The sequence below is a fragment of the Neltuma alba genome, unplaced genomic scaffold, assembly GCF_004799145.2.
Source record: "Neltuma alba isolate B1F8T4 unplaced genomic scaffold, ASM479914v2 tig00012036_pilon, whole genome shotgun sequence".
NCBI lineage: Eukaryota > Viridiplantae > Streptophyta > Magnoliopsida > Fabales > Fabaceae > Neltuma > Neltuma alba.
In genome coordinates, this window is record NW_021636601.1 from 347024 (window position 1) to 372223 (window position 25200).

The 25200-nt window shown below is 33.0% G+C and overlaps 1 protein-coding gene and 1 pseudogene across 1 annotated transcript; one reads left to right on the forward strand and one right to left on the reverse strand.

Moving 5' to 3' along the window:
• Window positions 1-3410: 3410 nt before the first annotated feature.
• On the reverse strand, window positions 3411-12611 carry LOC114721429 (BRASSINOSTEROID INSENSITIVE 1-associated receptor kinase 1-like; annotated as a pseudogene).
• Window positions 12612-20009: 7398 nt separating this feature from the next.
• Window positions 20010-24507, forward strand: LOC114721430 (MLO-like protein 15). The gene is made up of 13 exons (XM_028907251.1): window positions 20010-20190; window positions 20287-20366; window positions 21377-21493; window positions 21584-21635; window positions 21874-21914; window positions 22151-22225; window positions 22355-22431; window positions 22502-22551; window positions 22631-22671; window positions 22912-23088; window positions 23201-23268; window positions 23732-23792; window positions 24083-24507. The coding sequence occupies exons 1-13, from the start codon at window positions 20010-20012 to the stop codon at window positions 24173-24175; spliced, it is 1113 nt and encodes a 370-aa protein (XP_028763084.1). The 3' UTR covers window positions 24176-24507.
• Window positions 24508-25200: the final 693 nt, after the last annotated feature.

Here is a 25200-nt window from a genome sequence, read left to right on the forward strand (position 1 = left end):
GCCATGAATGTGTAATTGGGACTCTAGTCCACAGATGACCATCACTTGTGTTTGCGTTGTACCAGTATTGTATGTATGAACAATTAATGGGTAAAAAAAAAAAATGAAAGAACAATTAATGTCTAGAAAAAAGTAGTAATAAAAGTATGTTTTCCCTTTCAAATTCAGGAATTCAGACGAAGACGTAGATTTTTGGGGTGTTCTTGAGTTTCATTGAAATATGCTTTTGTCATACAATAAGGGGTGATGACAATTGGCATTTTGGCACTGCCCCGCTCATGCTTTGTCTTGATTTACTCCTTCTTTCCTAAATATAAAATCTATCTTATAGTGTAATTTACATTATAAAATGTGTCTTATATTTATATTTACAACGGAAGGGAGTATTTTCATAATAATTACCTTAAAGCTTTTTGTTCTTTCGAGGAAGACTTGGCGAAGACTGGATAATCAAAGAATCCCCGTGTTTGATTGATTGATTGCTTTTGAGAGAGGGGGGGGAGAGGTGGGGGCCTAGGGGTGGAAGTAGGCTAGGCCCCTATCGGGAGCCTACGGTCTAACCTATTTTAAGCCTAGCCTAGCCTATTTAGTAAATAGGTCAGGCTCAGGCTTAGGCTTATTGCAATGCCTATTTAGATAAACAGGCCAGACCTATTTTTATAAGGCCTAGCCTACAAGCCTACAGGAAGTAAGCTTTTTTTTTTTCCTTCTTAATTTACACTATTATATAATATAATCTAGATTAATTTTATAAATTATTTATAAAATTACTGACTTAGCCATAATCCTAAGCTTCACATCCCATCATTCACACACAAACGCAACCCTTTCATCAATCAATCTTTCACCTCTACATTTCTTTTCTTTGATCACTCAAAATGACTACGTTAGCTCACTCCATTTTCCCTGACTTACGTTGTTCACTAAAGTATAATAATTGTAGTAAGTTTGTTTTAGTGATGCCCAAATGAAATATTATAATACTGCTAGAAAAGCAAGAGGTAAAATCTATTTTTAATCACATGCCACTTGTTGGGTTTGGTTGATTTTAGAAAATATATCTCCTTTGTCAACATATAATTGGTTTTTCTTATTCATATTTGCCGGAACAATTGTTGTCACTAAGCATTCTTTTTTCTTACTAGGCTCTTATTATCTTATATTGTATGTGAGAATAGATCTTAAGCTTTTAAGACATAACGTAGGCTTTAAAATAGGTTTGAAGAGTTATGCATGAATTTGGAGGCATGTGCTTTTAAGCCTATTTAAATACTTAAAATTTAAGTAGGCTTTTAAAAAAGCTTTCAGGCCTTATTAGGCCTTTTGAAGGCTTAGGCTCGAGTTTAAAAAAAAGCCTACATGCAGACTCAGGCTCAGACCCAGGCTTTAGATATCTGATGCAGCCCCAGGCCTATTTAGCTAAAACCTAGCCTAGCCTAGCCTATTTCCACCCTTAGCCCTTAGGTGGGGCAGAAGAGATGGCTTCAGCGTCCAGCTTGCACATAGTTGTTGCTCTCGCTCTGGCTGTTATAAGCCTCATAATAGTAACCTGAATCTTAATGCTTCAATTTCAATTTGATGGATAGTCCATCCAGATCAAAATACATGCATTAAAACTTTCAATGAGCTTGACTTTTTTCTTTAAAAAAAAACTACTATTTAAATTTGTCTGATTATTTAATGTTTTTTTATCACTAATTAATATGTATCTCTCGCTCATCTATTTTTTTTTTATTTTCTCTCCCACTTACCCCTTCTACAAATAAAAATGTCTTAAGGAAATAAAATTTTTTCACATATTTTCATCTTTAGTTAATTTTAATTAATTTTTAAGTTACGTAAGTTAGCTATTTGATATTTATATTTTAAATTGATGGGCTATATCCATTAATGTTTCTTTCTTCAATCCACAAAGATTGATTGCTTTTATTCAAGTGATTTTCCTTTTCTGGGGCTCACCTTTTTCTTCCCGCAGACAATCTTTCAACATTTCAATTTCTTTAAAATCGCATCCTGTGATCCCATTTGTTTTAGTGGCTAATTCGCTTTGTCTGTCGTGTGTGCTTTTTTTTTTTTTTAATTACTACTCCGTCTTCATTAATACAAGTTATTTATAGTACATTTTTGCATATTAAAAAAATGTATTAAATTGACAGAATTTTTAAATTTTATTTTTATTAAGTTTTTTCTCTCTCTACATTTACAAATCATTTTAACATCTCTTCATTTTCTCTCACTTTCCAATAAAAATTAAATAAAATTAAAATTAAAAATAAATATTAAATATATTATAAATAACTTACATTTAGGATTAAAATTTCCTTCTAAATCCTTCTATAAGTGACTTACGTTTCGGAAGGGAGTGGTAGTTAGCGGAATCTGTTTTTTCCTGTAATTGTCCACTGGAATTGCCAAAGTGCCCACAATGATAAAGCCATTTCAGGGTCATCCTGACAAAAGCAGATTTCAATAAAATTCGAGAACACTAACTTTTGAAATCCCCATAAATATAATCAACATCTATGTCTGTACACCTGAATTTTGAAAGTGAAAACAGACTTTCGTTTACTTTCTAGACATTAATTTTTCATACATATAATACAACACAAGCGATGGTCACATGTGGACTAGGCTCCCAATTATACATTTCTTGCAACAATCGCAACATGATAAGTGGGGCATTCTATCTAGACAGCATATATAATCCAAAAGGAAGAAAGTCGTTGTTCTACAGTTATGAAAGGACTCTGTAGATGCTGAGTAGTGTTAAGGTTGAGGAGATCATCTGGGACTTGACCCCCTGCTTGGATTGAGGAAAAAAAATTAGAGAGAAGAAAAAACTAAAAAGGAAAACATGAGAAGAAATGAGTTTTCCTTTGCTTAGATAGGAGAGAAAATATGGGAGGAAGAAAAAATGGGAGAGAAATTAAGTTGGGCCACATACCTCATTTTCTCTCCAAATTTTCTCTCCATATATGAAGAGATTTGTGAAGGGAAACAAGATTTTCATAACTACAGCTGCCCCTCATCTCTTTTCCTCTCCATATTTGTTTTCTTTGATCATATTTAAAAAGTTATTACTTTTCATTTTGATCTTAAAACAATATTTTTATTAAATAATTTGGTTTTAAAATATAATGATCTGAAAATATATATAAAACAAATAAGTTCATTTTAAGTTATCTAATGACACTAATGTTAGTACAATTTTCCCATTGTAATATTTAATTTGATTTAATTTTAAATATAATATATTTTGATAAGGATATTTTGGTCATTTAGACATTTGCTCATTTTCTTTCCTTTCTATTTTTTCTCCTGTATCCAAGAGGGATGATAACATCTTCTCTTCAATTTTTTCTTCTCTCTATTTTTTTTCCTCTCATTTTTTTTCCTCCCAACTTTTCTTCTCATCCAAACAGAGTAGACAGTTCTTCTGGGAGGACATATGAATTAGAGTCCACAATCCAACTAGCATAAGAGAGAAGTGTTTCATTATCGAACGGATACATCTCTTCTTTCTGCCATTGACCCCATTTTTCAGCCAAACCATCACCTTCGAGCATCCTTACCACCTCAGACACGTTTGCTCTTCTCATAGCCGAGTGTTGTGTGCATAGCAAGGCCACTTGAATAGTTGCTCTGCCTCCTCTTCATTATACTCATCGCCCAAATCAGCGTCCAATAGTGTTTCCCATTTCTGGCCTTTGATCCAAATATTGAACATCACATTGCTGTGCTGATTACTGAATGACTTTTTGGGTTCATAAAAAACCATTTAAGGAGGCCAATAACTGACACGACATTTAGCAAAGGATGTTTGGTTACATAAAATCACCTCATATAAGTGTTACCAGAAAATAGAAAACGTGCCCAATCAGTTATCATGACATCATAAGGATTGACAAGTCGGGCACGATTGAAAGCCATCTGTCCGGTTAACAGTTCAAGAAGCATCACGCCATAACCAAAAACATCAGTCTTCTCCGAAGACTTTCCGGTGGCTCTGGAGATCCCAGTGCCATTGGCTTCCACGCAGGCCATTGAAGGTGGGGTTTTGATTCCGGGCGGCCTAGGACATATAATCCATCAATCATTATGTATACCATCATTATGTGTACCACTCTTATCCTTAATATGAGTCACTTATAACATATTCTCACATATTAAGAAATGTATTAAATTAACAAAATTTTTCAATTTTATCATTATTAAAAAGTTTTCTCTCTCTACGTTTACAAATCATTTCTCTTCCTTCTTTTTTTCCCTCTCCAATGAGAATTAAATAAGGGTAAAATTGAAAAATAAGTATCAAGTATACAAAGTGACTTACATTTAATAAGCTTGATTGTTTTAAAACCGTTCAGTAATTTTAAATTATGCCGAAATCACACGTTATGTTTTTGTTAGTTAATTGCATTTGAATATTTGACACTGATGACAAATGGAAAAGTACAAAACGAAAAATTATGTATGACGAATATGCTCAATAACATGAATTTCCAAGTGTACTGTCAACAAGTGCTCCCAGAAGAATTGAATTTTTTCAGTTAAATAACTGTACGTGGTATGTTTTATTTATCTATTGGGCTATAAAAATGATCTATACAAAAAAGAGAACCATTATTAATATCTCCTGTTAACCTGGTCCTAGATATTTGAGTTAATTTGACATTTTTTCCCAACAATTCTCTGATCTTTAACTCAACATGCTTATTTCGATGATAGGTTTCAAACCATAAACCCTATAAATATAATAAATATATTAATAATTTGAACTCGTTATGTTGATAACCTAAGCTTTCAACTTCAACAATTTATTTCATTTCCTTTTCCCCTTGTAAATATTTTAATTCTTGGAGCATTTGTTTGCATGTTATTCTATTCAGCTCCAATTCAGACCAAATTGAGCATAGCACCTATTGGATTAATTTAAAAAAATAGTCTCGCGTGTACGTCAGGGTGTTTGGGATAGCTTATAAAAATTATTCTTCTAATCCTATTTATAAGTAACTTCTAACATATTTAACACAGATAAATGAAAACCTTAAACTTTATTAACTCTCATTCAAAATTCAATAACTTTCTAACTTTATCCCTATTTAATATATATTATAACTTATATAAATAAAATCAATACAATAATAAATGAAATGTAAAATTGTATATTTATATAAAAATTTTTTCTAAATACCCTATAAATAAGACAAAAAAATGTCTTCTTCCTTTATCTTATAAATAGGATTAGAAAAGTATCTCGTAAACATAAAAATGATTATTTTAAGAGTTTTCAATTATCTTAATTCATCGATTTCAACAACGTATTTTCTTTTGTTTATGATAAATATAACAGGTGTTGACAACTCACTTATCCTTTATCTTAATTTATTTCTGTAATAATTACCTTACGGCATTTTCCTTTTTGTTTCTTTTTTTTTCCCCCTTGAAGGAAGACTTCCGAAGTCCGGATAATCACGGAATCCAATGCCCTCGTTTGCACTGTCAAGACCATGGAAAAAAAAACCGGACCAGACTGGCCGGTTCAACCAGTGAACTGGTGAATCGGCCTGATGTCCAGTCTGGGTTAAGGAAAAAAACGGCCAGGGTTTGAACCGGTGGTAAATCGGTTGAGCCGGTAAGAACCGGTGTTAAACCGGGTAAACCGCCGGTTTAGGTGGTTTATCCGGTTCACCTTTTTGCCCCCTCCAGAGCCCGAAAATGACACCGTTTCATTAAAAAAAAAATTGCAAACATGTTCGACGATTCCAAAACCAGCTCGAACCCCCGCAGTCCCGCACCGCAACCTCGCCCGAGTCTCGACCCAGCGCCCATCTCCTTCAGTCCTTCTTCCTCATTCGGTCTCTGGCAATCAGCAATCTCGATCTCGTCCTCCGTCGCCCTCGCAGCCGTCGTGTGCTCAGCTTACTTCCCCATCCTCAGTCCCAGCTCACTGAATCTCGCCACCATGTGCTCGCTGAATCTCCCAGCTTGCTGAAGCTCGCACACGGTTCTGTGCCCTCACTCTCAGTGTGTCGTCGACCGTCGTCCCCTACCTCGCCTGAAGCTGCTCGGTGCCCTGCCGTCGTCGTGCCTGAAGCTCCTCGCCTTGCCCACGCCTGAAGCTCCTCGCCTTGCCCGCGCCGTCGGTGCCCTGTCGTCGCCGATCCAAATTGTTAGTGAGCAGCTGAGTGCTTGCCGATCTCAGTTCTCCCAAGTCCAGCCTCCCAATTTTCGTTTGAAGTTTTGAACTCATTCTCTGCTCTCGGCCACTCAGCAAAGTTGAAGGAAGTGACGGTGATAATCTATTAATCTCTGCCATTTTAATTATTTTTATGGTTTGAATGTTTGATTTTGTCATTCTGGAATTTGAATTCTGCTTCTGCGTGAGGAATGGATATTCTGTGAAAATTAACTGTATTCTGAAATCTGAACTCATCAATGGATTCCAAAATTGATGCGTGAGGAATGGATATTCTAAAAATTAATGGTACTCTAAAATAATTTGATGCTCTAGTTTAGAATTACTTGTTTGGTTTCAAAATTGTGAACGTGTTTGGTTTAAAATTGTGGTCATTTCATTGTATATAGTGAAGTAGTGAAATCTGAAACTATGGACGGTTGTAAAATTATGGACGGTTCCCCACTTTGTTCAATATGAAATCTGAAACTAAATAACTTGATTGTTTAATGATTAATGTTGTGTTAAGCTTTTGATTTGTTTTTTGAGTAGCAGTGATGGATATTTCAAATAACCAAAGTTCTGGAAATGACAACATGACTCCTAATACTGGATCTTCAAATCCTCCTACTGAAACATCCACACCCACATCCTCATTACGTGCCAAAACTGATCCAGCATGGGCACATATTGCATACAAAAAAGAAGGAACACAAAATATATATACGTGTCTTTTTTGTACTAATAGTTATAGAGGAGGTGGGATAAATAGGATGAAGCAACATCTTGCTGGCACTGTTGGTCAAATAGCTACTTGTAAAAAAGTTCCACATGATGTATGTTATAGAATGGCAGAGTCTTTAAAAGAAGGGTCAAAGAAGAAAACTATTGAAAACATAGAAGAGGAAGTCGAAGAAACTCATGTTGAATCACCAAATGTCACAAGTAGTGTGAGGAAGAGGAAAGCTTCTGGGAGCATAGACAATTTTTTTGCTCCTAGGACAACTCCTGATTCCAAACCTGGCATTAAGAGTGCATTAGCAACTAAAGAAGCAAAGCATAATGTGAAAATGTTGATTGCTGAATGGGCTATTGTAAACTGCATTCCGTTTAAGGCGTTTGATTGTCCTTTATTTCAAAAAGCTGTGGATGGCATTGCTTCAATAGGGCCTAGGTTTAAAGCTCCTAGTGCTTATGATTTTAAAACTAACTTGTTGAGTGACTGGAGAAAAGAATGTCAGTTACTCATTGATAGCCATCGTGCTAAATGGAAAAACAATGGTTGCACACTCATGGCTGATGGATGGACTGATGTTAGACAGCGTACTTTGATAAACTTTTTAGTGTATTCTACACATGGTATGGTATTTGTGAAGTCTGTTGATGCATCAGATCTAGTTAAAGATGCCAAAACTCTATTCACACTATTTTGTGAAGTCATTGAGTGGATTGGTCCTAAAAATATTGTTCATGTGGTGACTGACAATGCAGCTAACTATGTAGCATGTGGTAGATTGATTAAAGAGAAGTATAAAAGTATTTATTGGTCACCTTGTGCTGCACATTGTTTGAATCTTGTGTTGAAGGACTTTTCAAGCATGCCTCATGTGTCAGACCTCGCATCAAAGGCATCAAAGATAACTGTGTTTGCATATAATCATATGGTTTTCTTATCGTGGTTGAGGAGAAGACCAACTTGGAAAGAAATTGTGCGTCCTGGTGCCACGAGGTTTGCTACCACATTTATTACATTGCACAGCATATATATGCACAAGAATGACTTGCAAGCTTTAGTTGTTGATAAACACTTTGTGGACCACAAATTATCAAGGACTGAAGCAGGAAAAATTTTTAGTGCAATCATATTGGACAATCGGTTTTGGAATGATTGTTATCAAGTTGTGAAAATTGTATCTCCTCTCATAAAATTGTTGAGAATTGTTGATTCAGGTGAGAAGCCTTCATTGCCTTATGTTTATGAAGGCATCCGAAGGGCGAAAATGGCAATTAAGGAGATGTTTAAGAAGAACAAGGAGCTGTATAAGCCCTACACAACAATCATTCAAACTCGATGGGACAAGCATTTAAAGACCAATCTTCATACAGCATCATATTTGCTGAATCCTGCAATCACATATGCTCCAGACTGCTCTATCAAGTCAAAGTTAATGATGGCTTTAATTGATGTGGTGGAGTCTTACTCAAACGAAGAGGTTGATGGCTTCTTGGTAATGAAACAAGCAACTACTTATCGTGAAGCCAAAGAATCTTTCAGTAGACCATCATGTCAAAAAGCAGCACAGAAATTTGACCCTTGTAAGTGTTTTATTTAATAGTTAATAGTATATTTATGGTCATTCACTAATTTTATATTTCATATTTTCATGATTTAGATGAATGGTGGACATATTATGGATGTTCAGTGCCAGAATTGCAACGTGTTGCGATGCGCATTCTTAGTCAAACTTCTTCTTCTTCTGGCTGTGAAAGGAATTGGAATTTATTTGAACGCATTCATACAAAAAGAAGAAATAGACTGGAGCACAAAAGGCTAAATGATTTAGTTTTCACAAACTATAACTTGCGATTAAAGTATAGGTAATTTTATAAGTTATGAACATTTTTATTTTGATATGGATTTACATCTAATTAAAATTTTATTTGTCAGGAGTACATTGAAGAAGCAGAAGGCAAGCTATGATCCTATTGACTTTGAAAACATTGATTTGGTGGACTTTTGGGTGACTGAAGAAGATCCTGTTCCAGAGTTTGATGATGGAGATGTGGCAACATTTGAAAGTGTTGTCAACAATGAAGACATTTCAAATTTGACAACTCCTGGGAGGGATAATGAAGGTATTATTGTCTTAGTCTCTTAGAAGTTATAAATATTTTTATTTTAATATTGATTTACATACATTTAATTGACACTTTATTATTGTCTTATTTAGGTGGTGATGATGATATGAATATTGTTGAACCTCCACCTCTGCAAGATGATGTTGCTACTCCTTCTAATTTTCCTCTTCCAACTATTGATGTCTCAATTCCTGACCCTGCCAATGAATTTAATGATGATTTTGATTTTCTGTAATGATGAAGATATATAGTTGTTAATGTTAGTTTGGTACAATTAAATGTTTAAATCACTTTGGTTGTTTTTTGTATTTTGTTGAATGGTTATTACTGATGAATGTTATTTTTATTTTGTCATTGCCAATTAAATTATATTATTTTAATATGACTGGTTTGACCCCGATCTGACCCATTGACCCTTAACCCACTAGCTAGACCGGTTTAGTATCCGGTCCGGTTTTTTGTTCATTGGTCAAGACTCGTAGTTTAGTAACGGGAGTGATTTTTTTAAGGGAAAATTACAAACAGGTCCTAAAAATATATATACTCCTCCGGTCCTTATTATAAGACCCCATTTGACTTTTTATTTGGTCCTAATTATAAGACCCAAATCCATTTTGTCTCTTATATTTATACATTTTTTTCCAAGATAATCCTTCTAATAATGATAGTTTTAGCCAATATACTTAATTAGCAAGGATATTTTAGGAATGACAACACTTATTTATTATAAATAACCAACTTAACTTACTTCCTTAATCTCCTCAAATAAGTCAATTGGGTCTTATAATTAAGACCGGAGGAGTATATAATTATTAAAAAATCTCAATAAAAATTTAAGCAACAAGTTTTAGAATAAAAAATAAAAAGTCTGGGACCTGTTTGGTAATTATTTTTCTTCTTTAAAACCTCATTATAATTTTCTCTGTTTTTTTTTTCTAATGCTGTTATTATTTTCGAATTGGTTATTTAACTTTAATTTGAATCTAATTGAGATTTTAATGCTTGTTAATAATTCTTTTATCATTTCTTTTAACTGAGTCAAGTCAACGGGTGACATAACAACGGAAGGCTCCGCGTTTCTTCTTCCCATAACTAGCTTTGTCGATTCCTTCGGCATAACAATTAACCCAAGTGATTGTTTTTTCTTTAAATGTTGTTATTATTTTCGAACCGGTCATTTAACTTTAATTATGTTTAAAAGTGAATCTTATAAATATATATTTACTAGTCAGATTTAACAATTTATGTTTATAAGTCAAATTTTTATATTTACAAGCTGAGTTGTATTTTTCATAAATCAACTTTTAAAATAAAAAAATTAAATTTGCTTCGCTAGAAACATTTATGAATATACAAGCAGCGAAAGCCTCATAAATGTTTGAAAATGTTAGTCCTATATTTTAGAAAATAAAATTATAAAATTTAAAATTATTTTTTAAATGTTATTAATTAGAGACTAATCTTTAAACATAACGAATAATTTGAATTGAGTTAAACGTGAGAGATATCAATCGTGAAATTTTGACTCGATAATCATGATGCCGAACATGACCCAAGTTGAGTTTTAATCAAGTCAAAATTGGATTAAAGCTGGGAAGTTGGTCTGGCATAATGGCTCGAGGCAAGTTAGTCTTGTCCATACATATAATCCAACGTAACACAAGTGATGGTCACTTTGTGGAAAGGACTCCCAATTAAACATTTCTTGCAACAATCAGAAAAAGATCAGTGGGGGATTTTATCTGGACAGCATGTATAATCCAAAAGGAAGAAAATCATTATAGCACTAACGTTCTTGAGCATGATCACGTTCAAATGCTGGGTAGTATTAAGGATGAGAAGATCATCTGGGACCTGACAGTTCATCTGGGAGCAGATGTGAATCAGAGTCTAGAATTAATCGACCATCCAGGGAAGGCCACTCGCCAATAGCAAGGAAGGGTTCTATTATCTAACGGATACGTCTCGTCTTACTGCCGTTCGTCCCATTTTTCCGCCAAACCATCGCCAGTTTCTTCAAGCATCCTTACCACCTCAGACATCTTTGGTCTTCTCATAGCCGAGTTTTGTGTGCCTAGCAAGGCCACTCGAATTAGTTGCTCTCCCTCATCTTCACCATATCCACATTCCAAATCAGAATTCAATGGTGTGCTCCACCTCATCATTATTGGTTCCCCTGTCTCTTCTTTTAAAACCCCTATCACCTAAATCTAAGGCATTGTCAATTGTCAAATCATGGAAAGAGGAAGAGGATATGTGTCCATATATTTTCTGTCTACTTAAGGTGTACCCCGTTTGTTCTTCAGCTCCTTAACCCCATTAACATTTAAACTAGCAATCTCTCTACAAGATAACTATCGGTAAAGAACAGTGCTTTCTTCAATTATTACAAAAACTTTTGGTTGTGGAGAATGGACTTTAGGCAATGCAGTAAAACGAAAAGTTCAAATATTGAGCATGGCGTTCTTATGCTGATTGCTGAATAGCTTTTTGGACTTAAGAAACCAGCCAGTTAAGGATAGACTAACTGACACAACATTTAGCAAAAGATGTTTGATTACATAAAGTTACATCATATAAATGTTGTGAGAAAATAGAAAACATGCCCAATCAATTAACATGACATCACCATCATTGACTAACCGGGCAGGATCAAAAGCCGTCTGTCCAGTTATTAGTTCAAGAAGCATCACACCGTAACTGAAACCATCAGACTTCTCCGAAGACATTCCGGTGGAGAGGTATTCTTCTGGCGCAATGTGCCCAATTGAACCAACCACATCTGTATCTTCGTAGTCCATGGGTTTTGCAAAGCCAAGGGCCCCAACAACTGCTTGAAATTCCTCATCCAATAATATATTGGCAACTTTCACATCACGGTGGATGATCTTCGGATCACAATGATCATGCAAATAAGCAAGCCCCCTTGCAGCTCCCCCTGCAATTCGCTTCCGTACAGGCCCCGTAGGGGGGGTGTTGATGATGCCACACTACCGTTAGCCATGAAAGGATGCACAAGCAACCGTCCAGTTGTCGTCTTGCAAAAACCAAGCAGCCGCAACAAATTAGGGTGGACTGCCAAGCTCATAATTTGTACTTCTGTTTGAAATTGCAGCTCTCCCACCTGAGTTCCTTCCTCTTTAAGTCTTTTCACTGCACCTAGAGACCCATCAGCTAATAGTCCTTTGTAAACCTTACCAGATCCACCTTTACCCACAATGTTTTTGTTACTAAAGTTGTCTGTTGCATCTTGCAGCTCCCGCAAGGAAAACCTTCTACGCTGACTAAGGAGAACTTCAGGGTCCTCCTCGTCTGCCAGTAAAAGGGCAAAATATATGTTGATATATATGATTCATAAATCATTATTATGTATACCATCTTTTCCATTATTATTCTTAAACTTACCTGGAACATCAAAGAAATAATCTTGTGTTTTCTTCTTCCGGTAATAAACAAGTGCACTCGCAAAGACCGTAAGCATTAGAGCAGCAGCAAGTATAGCAAGTCCTCCGCCAATAGCTGCAGGCCAATTAAATACAAATATGATTTCCACTACCAGATGAAGAAAAACCATAAAATATTCGACTTTATTGCCTGCCACCTGCCAAGTGGAGCCTTTCAGCTTTAACTGAGGAACTTTTGAGCTTCTTCCCCGAACTAGCTATTCATTCTTTATCTGTGTAACTTTTAATAGACTTGACTGTTTTAAAAGCCTTCCATAATTTTAAATATTGATTCAATTGTGCCGAAATAACGCGTTATGTTTTTGTTAATTGCGTTTGGAAACCTTTGACGCTGACAATGGAACTTTTTGAACTCCTAATTTTTTTTTTTTTTTGTGTGGTTCAAAGTGGGGCATGAACTCCTTCTAATTTTTTGGATATAAAGAACCGTATATATATTTTGTCCCAACAAAATTACAAGCATTCACGAATCCTATGCAATACGACCTAAAGATTCATACATATAACAAACAATTAGAAAAGGAAAAACTATTAATCTTCTACCTTTGGTCAAAAGCTTTCAGCACAAGTCCGTTCATAATCTCGAGAAGCAGCTCCACATTCTTTAGTTTTATTTAGTGCCTAACAGTGCTCTGGACGGGATTGCGTCGGTTAAGAACATGCTTGTGCACAGCCAAAAAAAAAAGGAAAAAAAAAAAAAACAGGTATCTTGTCAAGCGTGTATGTGCAATATATTAACCAAGCAAATCATATTTTGCTAAGTTTTAGCACAAATAAATTTTGTGCAAAAATAACATGACGAAACGAAAAGTTAGCTATGACGAATATGCTCAATAACATGAAGTTCCTATTTTTAGATCAAATCAATAACATGTATTTTCAGTTGTCAACAGGTGCTCCCAGGAGAATTGAATTTCTTTAGCTAAATTATTGTCTATGGGTATGTTTTATTTATTTAGGCTATAACAATGATCTAGCTGCACACACCAAAGAACCAATACTAATATCTCTTGTTCAATCGTCCTTGATATTTCAGGTTAATTTAACCTCTTTCCCAATCATTCTCTTATTGATTATTTGAAATCATTAATTATGTTGATAAACCTAAGCTTTCAACTTCAACAATTTCTTTTAATTTCCTCTTTTCGCTTGTAAATATTTGAATTAAGACCGAATTGGGTTTAAGTACCCGTTTGGATAAGCTTTTAAAACAATACTTTTGTCTTGGGGCAGCTTATAAAAATTATCTCTTGAATCATAATTCAGTAACCCATGTGGTTTTTTTCCCCCAATGTTGTTATTATTTTCGAATTGGTTATTTCACTTTAATATAAATTTGGTTGAGATCTTAATGATGTTTGTTAATAATTGTTCTATCGTTTATTTTAAGAAAGTCAAGTCACTTGATCCAAGTTATGAAAAAGAAAACTCTAATGATATGAGCTTTGCCAATCCAGTCACGAACGCCTCACTGGTTCTTTTATTTTCTGATTAATTACTGTCCTTCTGTTTGCCTCTTAGGCGTACATTTATACCCGAAAAGAGCAGCCTTATCCATTAAATAAACAAATAAAAATAATGTTCAGGTGAGAGACTTGCGCCTGTGACTTCGAGAGATATACGTTGATATCCCGTATGACTCGTTCATCATCAACGTTCGGCAACCTCCTCCAAACATGATACACACGTTGCGCAACTAAGTCCTCACGTGCATGCATCTCCACGTGGCAAGCTATTTTACGTGGCTTGGTGGCGTAAAGATCCTCCTGGATTATCAATGGCTGACATCGACATAACAAGTGAAGGCTCCGCGTTTCTTCTTCACATAAGTCGCTTTGTCGATCCCTCTGATTCATACATAGGAAACTTAATCATAAATTGAAAACCCTCTATTTTTTTTTAAAAGTGAAACTTCATACATTTATAATTAGTTTAGCCTTAATGTTTTTGAGTCAAATCTAATAATTTATTTTGAGTCAAATTTAAAAAATTTATGTTTATTAATCAAATTTTATATTTACAAGTTGTGAGTTGTATCATTTACAAATCATTTTTTTAAAAAAAATAAATAATTTAATTTAGAATACACAAGTAGCAAAAGCCATATAAATCTAAGGTCTTCTCAGATTTTTATTATGATCAATATTCTCGTCTCTCCCTGTCACCGATCACTATTTTTTTTTTTTTTTGCTTTGATTTACTGATGAAATTGTTTTTGGTCATATTTTATGCACTATTCACATATTTCAATAATATGTTTAAAGATCACAAGCATTTCTGTGCAGAACACATTTAGAATGCACGTAGCGTAAAATTATTAAACCATGACTATTCCTCATTCCTATATATGTATGAATTAAATAAATTTCTTGAGAACACAGGTATTGTCAAGAGTCCAATACACAAATGCTTGATAATTCTTCTTATGTTGACTCTCTTCTATTTCTTTCATTGTCACGCGAATATAATAATGTTTCTCACCAAATTTATCATCTGAGGTGGATATGATGAATATCTAGCTATTTGTTTGTTTTACTTGTAGATTTGTTCCGTTTTGCTAATAATTTGAAGATATCAGCCATAATAATGAATTTGTATGTCGCTTCTCCTCCATTTTTCTCACTTTACACATAATTAAAAAAAACGAAATTGTGTTTTGTAAATAACTGTCACACGTAAAAAGAGTCCAACAAGTTGGCAAAATGTAAGTGAATAGTATTACCTCCGACCCTAATTACAAAAATTAGATAAGGGATTTGTTTTGGTTCTAAATATAATATTTCAATCCACTTTGTCTCCCAATTTATAATTTTTTTCCAAAATATCCCTAGATTGTACATAATAAGGAAGTTTCTGTTAAATGATAGTTACAATACATATAATTAGATATAATTAGAAAAAGTATATTATAGGAAAAACAACATACATTTATGAGAAACAATTAAGTTAAGTAATTTTTGTAATATTCACAAGCTCTTAGTAATATATAAAACAGTAGAACGTAACATTAGCTGTCATTATTGCAAAGGAGATCCAAATTGTCACTTCCCCCCTAAGTGGAGAGATTGGCTTATAGCTTAGAGGCCCAGAGCATGACATTGAAGTGGAATTTAAAGAGGGAGTTGGGTTCAACACCACTTATTATGGGGACAAGAAAACATGTTACAAGTAATGGGCCCAATGTAACTCGGCCCAATATAGTGTCACTTCCAATGCTTTCAATGACCATTCTCCAGTTACCAAAAAAAAAAAAAGACCATTCTCCCTTTTTTCTTCCCACAAGATAACTTTTTGGCTTTTAGTTTTTCTGTAAATTTAAATTTTCTAATAAGTTTATGTCAATCTGACTTATTTAATAAAATAATATCCAAGTATAAGTTATATTATACTAATTAAATTTTATTCTAGATTTAATTTGCAAAAGTCAGTTAAAATAAAAGTCACTTTTGTTACCATTAATCTAGACAAACCGATGATTTGAACAATTTAAACTTAAATTTTTCAATTTATAATTTTTAAATTATAAATTTTCGTTTTTCGCATGCCAATACTTAAAAGGTTATATTTATTTATATTTTATATTTTTTTAAATAATAGAAATAAATTAATATTAAATCTAAACCATCATGTTTTAATTTTTTTTTTTTTTTTGGTCAAACATCATGTTTTAATTTGAACGGTGGAGTTTTGGGTGGTAGGCACCCAAGTGCAGTACATGGGGCAACAATTCTTTTCATATAAAAAGTTTTCACATTCTCTCTATTAAATCCCCAAAGTTTGAGTTGTTTATAAACTTTTTTCTTTTTCATTTTCTTTGTCCCAATAATTTAACCCTCCTTATAAGGAAGGAACCCAAACACACGGACCCCAATTTTTGCATTTTTGAAATATAGAACCTCCATCCTCCTGCATGAGAGAAGTTGTGGAGAACCATTGAATTAAGAGATTATTGGCAATCAATTTCTTTCTTATTTCCTATTTTCATTCAATTTAAATATAATCTTGTATTTTGCTAGAAACTTTAATTGTAAGTTTGATTTCGCATTTTCTTTATTGATTTATCACTTTTATATTAATAGAATAACCACTTAAAAAAGACAATGTTTTGACGTTTTTCATTAAATATCTTATTCTGTGACCCTATATGTTTTTGCTTTAATCGATCACCAACTTACACACACACATACACACAAATATACCAGATGACCTTTGACGAGTATATATTTTGTTCAAAACTGGTTATTGAAAAAAATTAAAGGAAGTGTATACCTACCAATTTGAAGTTAGCTTTGAGAAGAAGAAAAATTTCAAATTGGCCCCTCAAGCCATATTTTTAATTCTTGAAATGTAATCGACAACAACAATCAAGATAATAGATATCTTTCGACCAAAAATGACAAAATTGGAATGGAAAATTTTAGCTGTCCACTTTCTTGTGTTTCATCTTTTTAATTAAAAATCCTTGACAAAAATACTTTCTAAGTCTGAAATAAAATAAAATATTCGAAAGTTATAATAAAAACTAATTTAATCACCTGCTATTTTGATCAGCCTAAATACGTGTCAAGAAATAATAATATAGCCATAAATTAATGACAAACTTTGACGAATATTTTTCTTCCTATGTTCATGTTGTGGTAAATGATGACTCATGCATGAGAAGCTTTGTTTTCATTGTTGAGTATTGCCTCCAGTGCTTAATATAAAAACAAATTGACTAATTTGAATAACTTAAAAAAATTAGTTAAATTAGTGATTTATAATAAATAGGTGTTATCTTTCCTAAAATATTCTTACTAATCATGTATATTAGTTAGAATTGTCATTTGATAAAATTTTTAACATGTACAATTACTACAAAAACTGTATTGAATAAAATAGATAAATATAATAGACAACTTTTTAGACCGGAGGTAGTAGGTTAATAAACCCATATGATCAGACTAAATAGCTATATTCTTACAATCTTTTTAGAAAAATGGAGGCTATTGATGGTCCCATCAATTCTGCAATAGCTAGACAAATATTAATGAAAATTATGAAGGTCAGTTAATATTTGGCACACTTGTTTGATACTTCCTGATTACCCTTTGTATAACTTATTAGCTCAGATATTTCTAATAAGAAAATAATTGAAAACTATTGGTTTTCTATTTAACTTATACATTTAATATAAAAGTCAGTACTATCTTTGAGTCTATAAAATTTAACTTTATTTTGGTTTTGGTCCCTAAACTTTGAAACGAATAGTTTTAATTCTTAAAATTTGACCTCATTTTAATTTTGGTCTCTAAAATTGAAAACTGGTAGTTTTAATCCTTGAAATTTGATTTTAATCTTTGTCTCAAGGACTAAAACACTATTTCAAAGACTAAAATTCTTTAGGCAGACAAATATGAAGCCAAATCTTAGAAACCAAAATCACTGGTTTAAAATTTTAAGAACCAAAACTAAAATAATATCAAATTTCAAGGAGTTTTCAATTTCTTTTCTCCCCAATCATCCTAAAACTTTTGTAACCACCATGCATCGTCAGCAAAAGCCATAAGGTGCATTATTACACTTCCTGTCTTTTTTCTTTCTTTTTAACAAACTTTATTACGCATTGTCCCCCACACACTAATTGTGAAAGGTAATTGAGTGTGATTACTCTCGAATTTCCAATGCAATGATTTGTTTTCTTTTTGACTAAGCAAAAGAAATCTAATGAGCAGATTCCAAATGGAAAGAGATATGTAATAATGCGATGGCTTTGTCTTTTTATTCTTGGAAGCTACCGAGAAAATTTGGTAGTTTTCGTATAATTGAGATGGACGGTGCCTGATAATAGCGTTTAATATAGCTCATCAGAATAATATTAAAAAATATTTTAATTTTATGATAATTTAATACTGAAACTAGGATTTGGCTCTTTTTTCCTGATAAGTATAAATTAATTGAAGGCAGCTTATATTTACCATATGGCAGATAATAATAATTTTTTTTATCAAATATCTTTGATATATATTCATTATCAAATTAAAGTTTTTATATTTTAATTTACAATAAAAGTGTATGTATTTTTTTTTTTTGGACAACACAATTAAAACAAATGTATGAATGGAGCTAGCTAGTTGCTGACGCAAGTGAAGGCAACACGTACGTTTCTTCCTAAAACAAATTAGTCACTTTTTGTATGGACCCTTTCTTTCACCTACTTAAAATAAGAAAATCCATTGAATATCAGAAAATATATAGTAAATACTTATTTAGTCCTAAAATTATTTTTAACATATTTCATCAAAATTAAGAAATATATCACTGGAATTAAGAAAATTTTTAATTATGAGTATGGTGATTTTTAAATCTTATAGGGTTATCTCTAATAAGTAGCTAATTATATTAAGTATCTAATAAACTAACTTTACTATTCTTATCAGAGTAATCGCTAATAAGCAGTTTCTCAAATGGAAGTTTCTATATTTAATTTAAATGTACAATAAAAATGTATGTCGTTTTCTATTTTGGCCGACATAATTAAAACAGATGGATGAATGGGTCTTTTCTGTAATGAAGTCATCAATCCCACGTAATGTAAGTAGCGAGTTGCTGACGCAAGTGAAGGCACCACGTTTTTCTTCCTACAATAATATTGTCGCTTTCTGACGAAACCCTTCTTTCACCTACTCAAACATTTTTTTTAAAAAAAAAAAACATTCCATATGAGAAAAATCTTATACATATAACTCATATGCTATATATCTTATAAAAAGGAAAAAAAGATTCCTTCATCAACTGTGTTATAAAAAAGATATTGAAGGGAGTATAAGCAAAAAGTATCCTATATTACATTTTATGTAAGAGAACTCTTCTCTTTATGCCCTAATATAATATTCGTTTATATTTTTCAAACTCCTCTTTGACTTCCACGAGGATGGATTTAATATATAAGAGTAAAATTGAAAATGTTGCTAATTTGCATATGTCATATAGTTATAGTAAGTTCTAAACTACTCATTAGTTGCAATAAAATTACTGAGCGAATAACTTATGAAAAGAACGAAGAGTATATGAAACCGAAAAATTTACTTCTTGATATATATTTTTAAAAAAAATTAAGATCATCTTTGATTTTTAAAATTTTATTTCATTTTGACTTTGGTCCTTAAAAAATGTATAAACAATTTTAAACTGATCAAAATGAAGTCAAATTCTATTCTATTAGCCAAAACTATTAGTCTTAAATTTCAAAGACCAAAACTAAAATCAGGTCAAATTTTAGAGAATAAAGATAACATCAAACCTAAAAAAATCTTACAAATTTTTTTTTAAAAAAATTTCCCGTAATTTACACACCTTTCATTGAGATCCAAAAAAATACAAGAGGACTTTGAAGCTCAGTGGAGGTACACAGAACTTGGATACGCACATCTATAAATGGACAAAGTGGAAGTGACAAAGTGCAGAGAGTCCACAGATTAGTAGCAAGAAGCAAATAAGAAGATAGAAAGCTAGTGAGAGAGAATATAATGGCTGGAGGTGGGGAAGCTACTGCCGACGGATTCACTCCTACATGGGTTGTAGCCGTCGTTTACACTGTCATCGTGGGCGTTTCATATGGTGTAGAACGTCTTCTTCATCGTGCCGGAGAGCGCCTGAAGGAGAAGCAAAAGACGGCCCTCTACGAAGCTCTTCAGAAAATCAAAGAAGGTTCTGTAGCTGTAACTACTAATAATAAGCTCTCAACCTTTTCTTCTTCTTGAGTTCATCTAAATTAATTTTGAAAATGTTTTTTAAACTTTTCAGAGTTGATGCTGCTGGGTTTCATATCGCTGCTTCTGACGGTTTCGGAAAAAAGGATCGTAAAAATCTGCGTGTCGCCGGGGGTGACCGATGATATGACACCTTGCTGGGCGAAACCTAATAATCATTCTGCAACTGTCCGTCATCTTCTTGCTGCGGCGGCGCCTCCATCATCTGATGCCAAAACCGGATATTGCACTGATCCGGTAACATAACATTTCCACATTAATTCCTCACTCCAACCAAGTCGCTGGCTATGACACTCACTATACTGAGTATTATGAATAGTATTTTTCATGATTAGATTTAAAGTTTTATTTTTTAAATATGAAAATTGTTTTAAAGTACTGATAGTGAAGAAATTATATGTTTGTTTTAAATTCTACAAAAATTAAAATATTTTTTTAAAAAGTAAAAGTAAAATTATATCTGAGCTGTCCATTTTGATTAAGACAGTCCAAATTTTAGTACTCATCACCTTGAAATTGGTTCCCCTTTAAACTTTTTGCTCATTTAAATATTTTCAAAAAATAAAAGTAAAAAAAATTTTAAATCTAGATTGGCCAAATTTTGGTACCTGATGAGGATCAAAATGGCAAACTGTTTTCTTCATCACTTGACATTGGTGAGTTTCAAGGGGCAAAAGTGCCCTTTTGGTCCTCTTTCTTTATAAATTAAATTTTTAGTTCTTAGACCTTAATACTGTTAATTGTAAATGATAATTTTTTTAACAATTATTATCATTTAAAAGTCTAAACATAATATGTTAGCATTTAAGAATATTTTTTCAACATTTAAAATTTTAATATCAACATTTTTGGTTAATGCATCAAGGTTAAAGGATTAAAACGATATTTTACAAAAATTAGGAACTTAAAATGAAATTTAAATAACTAAATATGCATTTTTTCTTCTAAAAGAATAAAAGGACAAACATTCAGATATCATAATAATCACAATAGTTATGGAGGCTCTCAGAGTCAGGACATAATAACCCTTTCAGTTATTCACGCCATGAATTTTCCTTTTAAGTTTCTTGAACTATATAAGATCATTTAACCGTTTTGTACATTATCCCTTCATTTTCTTTCAGAAAAAGGTTCCATTGATATCCCTTAAGGCCATCCACGACCTGCATATCTTCATATTCACTCTTGCTATAGTCCATGTGATCTATTGTGTTCTCACAGTTTTCATTGGAAAACTCAAAGTAAGTATCTGAGACACTTTCTATTATAAACTATTAATTCATGCTCCCAATTTTCTTTCTTTGTTAAATATCCATCCGTTTGTTATATAGATACGACACTGGAGGTACTGGAGGGATTCAACTGCTGAAGCGGATCAGATAGGTACGTAAGTGATTCAATCATTTAGTCAAATTGTAGTCTCTTTGGTGTAGATGTTTTTCAAGTCCTCCTTTGTCAATTTTATCTTTTTAATTTGTTTTCATGGACCAAGCAACCACTAACAAGAATTAATTAATCTAACAAACAGTATCTGTTTAACTCCTGTAAAAGCTATATATCTTTCTGGGTATTTTTCTTCTTCATGGCTCCTTATAATTATATGCTAATTGGATTACTGCAGATCCGCAAGGAAGGGGCACTTATAATCTGATGACTTGGTTGGTAAGTTGTTCATATATCTTAATCCAAAACTGAGAATTGATTATTATATACTCTTACGTTCCTAAATGTAAGACTTATTTTGTAGTGTAAATAATACTGCAAAATGGATATTACATTTAGAATCCGTGGAGTGTATATATATATTCATATCACTGATGAAAAACAACTTAAATTCCCTTATTGGAGATTTTGTTTGAGTTTTAGTTGTTCATCCTAATCTTGCAAGTTTCTTGCAGCATTGTTTTTGGAAGCAATTTTGTGGGTCCGTAAATGAATCGGATTATGTGACATTAAGAAGGGAGTTTATGAAAGTAAGTTTAAGAGGGCGTGCAATGTGAAGTTCGGTGCCTATTAATCCTTGATCTGAAGCTCTTTTCAAGTAGCCTCTCAAGTGGATGTCAAGATCATTCTTGTATATTTTTGTGTTGTAGATTCGCGAGGCAAATCCGATGTTTAATTTTCACAAATATATGATAGAAGCCCTTGAAGTTGATTTTATATATGTTTTTGGCATAAGGTAAGTGCTTCTGGGTATTCAATTTGATTTTAAATATCTTTGGGAACTGATTCTGTAATTTTGGTTGCAGTTGGTACCTGTGGATCTTTGTGGTTATCTTCTTCTTAATTAATGTTAATGGTATGGTTATCTAATTATTTCTCTTGATTTTCCAGTTGTCTCCAAATTCAGATATTTGATTTTCTCTTTGTTCTTACAGGCTGGTACACATATTTTTGGATAGCGTTTATTCCACTTATTGTAAGTATCGTTCTAAGATTTATTTCACTTTTAGTGGAAATTTATTAAGCTTCAGGATACATCATGTCTCACCATTTGTTTCAGCTCACCATGCAACTTCATATCCTCAACTGCTTATATTCTTGCTTATGATTTTTCTCTAAGATTCTTTCATCCATGCCCCTTCTTTTATCTCTCTCTCTCTCTCTCTAGATATATATATATTACTCTATTGTACTGATTTGCATTACTCCGTGTCAGCTTCTGCTAGCAGTTGGCACTAAGTTGGAGCATGTACTTATGCTATTAGTTCGTGGAGTAGATGCAAGCAATGCTGATGATCACTTTTGGTTCCGTCGGCCTTCCTTTGTTCTCTTATTGATTCACTTCATCCTTTTCCAGAACTCTTTTGAGATTGCATTCTTCTTCTGGACATGGGTGAGCAAATTCTATTATTTCTTCTCCTTAGCTTCCACTTTCATTTGCCCTTATGGGTTCACATAATTAATTGATATTTATGCATATAATCGTATATATGATTCAGCTTAAGACTGCTTATAGCCCTCACGCCTGCGTAATGGGACAATTCGCTTACGTCATCGTCAGGCTCGTTATTGGGTAACTATTAACACTTCCTTCCCTTTCACAATTGTGAATTATATGCTGTTAGCCGTTAGAGTTTCACTTAATTTGGGCAAACTACATGTCTAGATAATATTCCCTACGATGCTAAATATAGGATCGAGGAAGACCTTTTAAGGGAATTAAAGTAAAATGAGGACCTGTCTGCAACTGGAACTTCTAAATTTATAACTTGAAACTTTCATATATACAACTTGAAGGTTCCAATTGGACGCTAACATTTTTTACAAGGTTGATCTTCAATTTGCATTCTCCATTGATTGGGGGTAGTAGATTTTCTTAGGGACTCAAATTTTTAAACTATAGAGAGACTATATTATTTGAAACTAAATGAAACTTTGGGGTCCTATATATGCTAGTTCAACATTGTTCCTTTTTTAACCTATTTGATGAATCCTGAAGTTTAATCTTTTCTTTCTTCTTTGTGCTGGGGTTTCAGAGTATTCATTCAGGTCCTTTGCAGCTATAACACGCTACCTCTCTATTCACTCCTTACACAGGTGTGTTTCAACCGAATCGATCCTTCCATTTGAAAGATATATTACATAGCTCTTAATATTAAGGAATAAGTGAGAAATATTGTCCCTAATATTAAGGTCAATTTTTTGAATCTTCACCTAACCTCACGAAAATCTTTTCAACAAGTTTGAATTATTGTCATGAAGCCCACAATTTATGGAAATCATGAACCATATATCTCACCTTAGAATTCATCAATGAATGCAATCGAAATTTAGGCATTATTATTATTGCATCAACATGTGTTTCAATTATGAAACAATATGTGTAGATGGGAGAATATTACTGTAAGGAGGTATTTCTTAAGCATCAGAAAGAGGCCGAAGGTGGTAAAGGTGCCGAAACAACGGCTTCTAAAGCATGAGAGCTCAACGTACTTGAGCGTGCCTATAATGTCCAAAGTGAACTGTCATTTAGATCCTGAATCGTTAAATGCTTTCGTCCTCAAAGATGGTTGAGCTTGAAGGAGTTAGTTCGCGAATGTAATATATCGCTGCATATTAGTACTTTTTTTGTTACTGTTATCTTAGCGATGACAGGTCATAAGTATCTTTAGTAATAAGGTGCATGAAACTTTGAAACCATGGAATATTGACCTAAGAGTTTAGGGTCAAAGTGCTATTTTACTTTGTAAATGATGTAATTTAGATTCTGCTTTACTACGTAGAGCCTTATGGTGTGTGTTGTATATACATTGGCCAATATATACTAGATTACTAGTTTGCCCCTTTGTGGATGAATTGATACATTGGGTTTATGCTTAGTTTTTATTCTATAATTTTAGAGTACGTGTTATATACGAATGTTGTGGATGTCCATAATCTCTAGCGACCATGGTTTTTGAATACATCCCATGTTTAATTATATAACTTTAACCCCATGTTTAATGGCATTAAATTTATACCTCATAGGTTCCAAAAAGGTTGATTTTCTAATATCTAAATCCTAATATGATTACCTTTCAAATGCTGCAATATGTACAATTATGAATATTAATTCTTTTCTTTATGTGATAGTCACTACTGAGGGCCTTTAAATGTAATACATGTATCAAGTACTTGAACTGAACGAGAGTTACTTTCTATTTTTTATTAATTCCCTCTTATACTTGCTAGCGGTAGTACATGCAGAAAATAGTTAGTTTGAGTTACATCCTACGAACAATGTCTCTAAAAGTTATTCCGCGACCACCGGCAGACGAGACAGCGGCACTCTCCAAGATTAAATGGACTCGTCCTGTAAGAACAGGGTGAACAAAACAGCAGAAGGTAAAAGATAAGACTCAAGAGACGTTGGGCCCCGAGTTAATCATGTTAATTGTGTTTAAAGTCTCGGTTACGAATATTACAGTAATAAATCTGAGTAACATATGTTTTGAATGTTAATTGT

Excerpts from the sequence above, each read along its gene's own strand:
- LOC114721430 (XM_028907251.1), top strand. The coding sequence starts at position 20,010 with ATGGCTGGAGGTGGGGAAGCTACTGCCGACGGATTCACTCCTACATGG. Across the intron at positions 22,432-22,501 it reads ATATATGTTTTTGGCATAAG|TTGGTACCTGTGGATCTTTG; the intron begins GTAAGTGCTTCT and ends TTTTGGTTGCAG. Across the intron at positions 23,089-23,200 it reads CATTCTTCTTCTGGACATGG|ACTGCTTATAGCCCTCACGC; the intron begins GTGAGCAAATTC and ends ATTCAGCTTAAG.